We start from the raw sequence: 6349 nt of genomic DNA, 5'->3' as shown, positions 1-6349 counted from the left end.
AGTTCATTAGGGAAAAATCATGGCCAAAGCTTAACTGAAAGTGAAAAGTGCCACACCCGCCCTCACCCCCACTTTCTGATTGGCTGTTTGATCCGTGACGTCACTTGGACACTCCATTAGGTACACCGCCATTTTCAAGTGTACCTAATAACAGGCCAGTTCATTAGGGAAAAATCATGGCCAAAGCTTAACTGAAAGTGAAAAGTGCCACACCCGCCCTCACCCCCACTTTCTGATTGGCTGTTTGATCTGTGACGTCACTTGGACACTCCATTAGGTACACCGCCATTTTCAACTGTACCTAATAACAGGCCACTTCATTAGGGAAAAATCATGGCCAAAGCTGAAATGAAAGTGAAAAGTGCCACACGCCCTCACCCCCACCTCCTGATTGGCACCATTTTCAGGTGTACCTAATAACTTTATGCATTTTTTGTACGTGTCAAGAATGTGTAATTGACTACTTGCTCTTTATTTTGGGGGACACCAACACATATTACACAACGTAAAACATATATACATATTGTCATATAAAGCAGTTACCCAAATGTCAGATTTTTGTTTCCATGCCCAAAAAATAAAAACAAGGAACAAGATCAAGTTTCAACAGGTTTTAATGTTTATTAAAATAATAATAATAAAAGTACATTTCAAACCAGCAATCTAATGTGAAATTGCAGTAGATATATTGGATAACAATATGTAGGCGTATGTATGCATACACGTTATTTGAAAACTACTATAAGTGTTATAAAATCAAGATTACCCAAAGAGAAGCATAAGCTCTCCGTTGTTGCATAACGGCGCATCCCTTCATGCACTACAGTTAGCCGTTAGCTTGGAGAAAACGCGCATAAAAGAAGTGGTGTTTCAGTGAGTGGTTCTTTCTTTCCTTGGCAAATCGTAAATCGATATTCTGGTTTACATAGTTCACGCCAGGAGGGAGACGCAACACGTTCACTGACTGATCTATTGATGCACGGGAAGGAAGACAGTTCACCCATTAACTCGTTCGCGAACGGGAAAGTCAGGATTCGTTCCCTCACTGATCCGTTCTCTCAATGAACTGGAAATGCAAATCACTCACTCACTGACTAGTTCATTCACAGATCCGTTCAGTTCGTGAACGGGAAATGCAATTCACGACTTGTTCGTCAACAGGAAGTTACGTCATTTTCTTCTTCGTTTTGTTTTACGGCGAGGTGGCACTAGCTTCAATGCGCATTACCGACACCTACTGGTTGAAGTCATATGAACGTTAGGACAGTGATTCATTCACTGTCGTTCACTGAAGTAATTCGTTCCTTTGAACGAATCGTTCACTCACGAGCCAACACTAGCGGACGCTATCGAAGTTTGTTAGTTGTTGCCATAGCGACCACATGTTTATTTCAGCGGCTTTAGCAAGAGGCATATGTCATTTGTTTTCCTGCAGCTACGAGACAAAAAGGTATGGCGAAAGACGTATTTGTTTTTGCAATATCACCTTTAATTAAGAGTTTTAATTGTTATGTCTTAAAAGGCGACCAAGCAAATTGCAAAGTTGACTTTTCAATTGATAAACTTTGCGTTCAAGTAACCTCCAACGTCCAAAAAGCCAGCTGTTTTTAAGTAAAATCGCCATTGATTTATAATTTGCTTAAATAATTATTCGTGGTGTGTGAAGAAACGCCCAAAACGGGATTATTTACATACACGAACGTTATTTGAAAAGATGCGCATCAGTCCATCCTCTTTCCAGGATGTCTTGACGAATACGTCCAATGGCACGGTTGTGTAGAAGTAGACTAAAAAATGCTGAATGTTGTGCATTAAAATATGTTTCACCTATGTAAACGTGTGTGTGTGCGTGCGTGCGTGCGTGCGTGTGTTTCACTTCAGTCAGATAAATTCTAAGCGTCTGAAAGTAGCTGCCTTCAAGCCACTTCCAAAAAAAAAAAAAAAGAAAAAAAGAAAATTCACTTCCCTTCCCAAATCCCCTTCTTAAAAAATTGATGTGAAAGTGCTTTTGAAACAAACTTCAATAAGGTTTATAACCTTATCAATTGTCCGTCTGGTTCATTACATCAATACAGAATCAGCTCTTATTAAAATAACTAAATTATATCAAATTGAACACGGACTCAGGAAAGGTGTTGTTCGAGTCTAATTGAAATTTTAGTGCAGCGTTTGATACAATAAATAATAATTGAACAGGTTGGAAGACTAGATGGAACAATCCCAAAATGATGCAGGTTCTAGTCATATGAAATTAGTTATTTTCTGACTAAGTTTTGAATTTCATGTAAAGGCCATGACGTGTGGTTCCTCATTCTTTGTTGAAGGATGTCTACGCGGGGAAAGAATGTCCATCTGATCGGTGGATCAACTCTGGAGGGTATTAATGTCATACGTAACCACTCCAAGCTCTTCCGAGGTGAATGCATGAGACTGATCGAGGACTGCAACAAATCTTGCAAGCGCCTGGAAGATGATGACAGCGAGAGGCTGAGTAAGCAGTATGGTACAACAGTATTTACATGGAAAGATTCTTTCATGGGGTGTTGCTTGGTGCTGCACAGATCATCGCGTCCGAGACATTCAGTTTGTGAAGAAGGAGCTGGAGCTGAAGTTGGAGGAGAACGTTTTGGAGACGGATCAACTTATTGCACTGCAAAGCAGAGTGATGAAAGCCATCGAGTCTTGCAAGGAGCCTATCAAAGTCACTATGCAATGTATAGATGAGAGGTAAGTCAAATGAAATGTACATCATTCACATTTAAAAAGGTCAATTTCAGGAAAAAAAAACCCTGGTAGAGTCATTATTTAATATCATTAAATGACAATGACGTTGAGATCTTAATATATTTCTCCTTTTTTTCCGCAACATTTGTAGACATAATAAAATAATCAAAAAATAGTCATAACCAGTCAGTCACTGTTAAAGAATGATAGCCTACATGTCAAGAGTGAAGGCTGTAAAATATATTAGGTAGTAAGAGCCCTGTTTGAACTGTGGAGTGCAGAAATAAATCCCATGAAAAGTTGTGTGATGAAGTATACACAGAGCTGCTCAAGGAGGCTGACCTCAGCAAGGGAATTAAGGCCCTTATGCAGCGTGTCGTGAAGCAGATCGTTGAGCAAATACGGTAAGTGGCCACATCAAAGATAATATACAGTCAGTCCATTTTAATTCATGAAAGAATCCCGTCTGTATTGCAGATTGAACCAGTCGGCAAAATTCCAACTTGAACAGGATCTTAAGGGGAAATATGTGGCGCAGAATGTAGATACCTCCTGTGCCTCAATGACCCCACATTCCCTCATCAACACACAGCAAAGTTTAAAAGTCAAGACGGTTTCCTCCAGGTGAATGGACATATTCTTTTAAATTACTATTCGATATGGCGCTTATCATCACCTTATTTTGTCCGAAGTGCAAGCATCCTTTTTTTTTTGATGCACCAATTGACGTGCTATTATTGCAACGCAGCCAAATTTAGGTTAAAATAATTTGTTTTAATTTTTATAATCCCATGCCAGACATTGGGCAAAAGCAGATCCCGGGTCTTTGAACAATCACTCCATTTTCTGAGCTGGTTATTGTTATGGTCGGAAAGTTAGCGCTATTGTGTATCACAAGATAAAGAAGTCATATATACACATCGTCGCTGCTGTCATTTGAGGAAACTGACAATTACAGCAACATTTCATCTGCAAAGCCACAATGGCCAACTTTGCCATTCTGAATGAAGCATTTGATATAGGGTTAACAAATCCAAGCTGAACAAAAGGGGCCCAAGGACTAACCCCTGAGGGACTCCATGTAGTGGCCATACGACAAGAGAGCAGTTTTTTACCAGGGTTCAACCACTCAATACACTTTACTAACATTTATGTATATATTCATATATCCTTGACAAGATTGAAATAAAATGTCATCCTCTTTCAGTTCCTCTGTGACACCTGTACAGTGGGGGAACAACTCTGATTTTTACATCGCTAAAGCAGAGCAGCAGAAGAAAAACTCGGTGTCCCTGAGGGCCCTGGTGGAGTCTCTACTGGCGCAGACTTCCAGTGATATGCAAAAGCAGTTTGTGGCAACATCAGCAGCCTTTCAATTTAGTGTCAAACAGCTCAAGACTGTCAAAAGCCAGATGGAAGACCAACTCACCAAGGCAGGGCTCCATTTTGTTTATTTTCACATACTAAGTGATGAACAAGTGATTTATAGGACTTACAAAAAGTTTCAACTAATAGCTAGTATTTATAACCTGGTACATGATAAAGAAAATAAAACTCCAAAGTGCTCAGTTTGTCTTGACTGGCATGTTGTTCCATGCTAGGTTGTTTCAGAGTTCGCCTTCCAGCAGAGAAACCGAGCTGATCTACTGGTAGCGGTCACACAGAATGAGCATTTTCTAAGTTTGGCGAAGGCGAGGCTGGATTTGCGTCAGGACAGGCCCCCAAAAGAGCTATGTCATGATCCAGCACAATCACAGCTCCTTGCCGAAGTCGGACAACTAAACTGTCAAATCGAAAAGTACGTCCACTTTGTCTGGCTGTAGATGGACATTATGCTCCTGCTCTAATTGCCAATTTGTTCCTTCCTACTTCCATCCGTTGTCAGGTTGCATGAGACGGTGGAGCAGTCAGAAGAGCAGGAGAGGGCGCTGGTCCGCTGCCAGCTGGAGCTCCAGCAGAACATTGAGCTGAAGGCCAGACTCCTCTATGTTGATGAGTTCATCTGCAGCCAGCTCAGAAAGCCTTTTGTCATACACAACTTCTGACATGCTTCATTTTGTTCAAATCTAGTTATCAAAACCTTTTTTCTGAGAGTAAAGTTATCAATATATATCTGTTACGTTTGTGTGATACTATTCCGGTCCCATTTTACAGGAATGGACCAATTAAAATGTTTATTACTTTTGTTAACATGTAAGACTTAAAACACAGTTAAACCAATTAATAGTGCTCACCACCGATTTGGAAGTTGCATTTTATGAAGACAGCTGAAATCCCATTTCTAAATGTTTATTTATTTCATAAGGAATTTGAAGACTATTTTCAGTGTATTTTAAAGGATAGACGTGGGCGACATGGCCAATCAGGTTCATAAACACGATATTCTTGTTTTGGTGCATGCAGCTGTATGCAGAGTGACAATCTGCATGTTTGTGGGGGCAGTTGTGGTGAAGAGGCCTTTTCCTCTGTTCTCTGGGCATATTGCTTTTTTTTTTTCTGTCTTACAACATCCTTCAGTATTACTTTTAAAATGTGGTATTATTTAATAAATTGGCAGGTCAGTCAAACCTACAAAATGATAGAAGTATTTGTTGAGGTGATTTTAAAAATGTATTTTACAGTGCAATTTCAAACACCACATAATAAAACAACGCCCACGTGTTGAGAGGGTGCAAATAGTTTTCAAGCGTTTTCCAAAAGCTTTGTTGATGATGTAGAGCAGGGGTGTCCAACTCATTTTTCTCGCGGGCCGCATTGTAGTCATAGCTTCTTTTGGAGGGCCATTATGAAAGTGGGGTTTCATACTAGAGTTAGGGTTTCAAAGAAGGGTTTAAAGCTAGGGTTAGGGCTTCAAAGTAGGGTTTCAGACTAGGTTTAGGGTTTCAAAGTAGGGTTTAAAGCTAGGGTTAGGGTTTCAAAGTAGGGTTTAAAGCTAGGGTTACGGTTTCAAAGTAGGGTTTAAAGTTAGGTTTACGTTTCAAAGGAGGGTTCATACTAGAGTTAGGGTTTCAAACTAGGGTTTAAAGCTCGGGTTAGGGTTTCAAATGAGGGTTAGGGTTTCAAAGTAGGGTTTCATACTAGGGTTACGGTTTCAAAGTAGGGTTTAAAGCTTGGGTTATGGTTTTAAAGTAGGGTTCATACTAGAGTTAGGGTTTCAAACTAGGGTTTAAGGCTAGGGTTAGGGTTTCAAAGTAGGGTTTTATACTATAGTTAGGGTTTCAAAGTAGGGTTTAAAGCTAGGGTCAGGGTTTCAAACTAGGGTTTCATACTACAGTTAGGGTTTCAAAGTAGGGTTTAAAGTAGGGTCAGGGCTTCAAAGTAGGGTTTCATACTAGGGTTAGGGTTTCAAAGTAGAGTTTAAAGCTAGGGTTACGGTTTCAAAGTAGGGTTTAGGTTTACGTTTCAAAGGAGGGTTTATACTAGAGTTAGGGTTTCATACTAGGGTTTAAAGCTAAGGTTAGGGTTTCAAAGGAGGGTTTCATACTAGAGTTAGGGTTTCAAAGTAGGGTTTAAAGCTCGGGTTAGGGTTTCAAATGAGGGTTAGGGTTTCAAAGTAGGGTTTCATACTAGGGTTACGGTTTCAAAGTAGGGTTTAAAGCTTCGGTTATGGTTTTAAAGTAGGGTT

At 40.0% G+C, this 6349-nt stretch overlaps 1 protein-coding gene across 1 annotated transcript; it reads left to right on the top strand.

The window, feature by feature from the left end:
• The first annotated feature begins 1238 nt into the window (after nucleotides 1-1238).
• On the top strand, nucleotides 1239-5046 carry tekt1 (tektin 1). The gene is made up of 8 exons (XM_037268472.1): nucleotides 1239-1450; nucleotides 2325-2491; nucleotides 2562-2727; nucleotides 3006-3128; nucleotides 3202-3348; nucleotides 3932-4157; nucleotides 4326-4522; nucleotides 4610-5046. Exons 1-8 carry the CDS (start codon nucleotides 1383-1385, stop codon nucleotides 4767-4769), a joined length of 1254 nt encoding a protein of 417 aa, XP_037124367.1. The 5' UTR covers nucleotides 1239-1382; the 3' UTR covers nucleotides 4770-5046.
• Nucleotides 5047-6349: the final 1303 nt, after the last annotated feature.

Source organism: Syngnathus acus, chromosome 13 (genome assembly GCF_901709675.1).
Source record: "Syngnathus acus chromosome 13, fSynAcu1.2, whole genome shotgun sequence".
Taxonomy (NCBI): Eukaryota; Metazoa; Chordata; class Actinopteri; order Syngnathiformes; family Syngnathidae; genus Syngnathus; species Syngnathus acus.
The sequence above is the reverse complement of the archived record's forward strand: the minus strand, read 5'-3'. Positions and strand labels throughout refer to the sequence as shown.

Excerpts from the sequence above, each read along its gene's own strand:
- tekt1 (XM_037268472.1), top strand. The coding sequence starts at position 1,383 with ATGTTTATTTCAGCGGCTTTAGCAAGAGGCATATGTCATTTGTTTTCC. Across the intron at positions 3,129-3,201 it reads CAGATCGTTGAGCAAATACG|ATTGAACCAGTCGGCAAAAT; the intron begins GTAAGTGGCCAC and ends TCTGTATTGCAG. Across the intron at positions 4,523-4,609 it reads CTAAACTGTCAAATCGAAAA|GTTGCATGAGACGGTGGAGC; the intron begins GTACGTCCACTT and ends ATCCGTTGTCAG.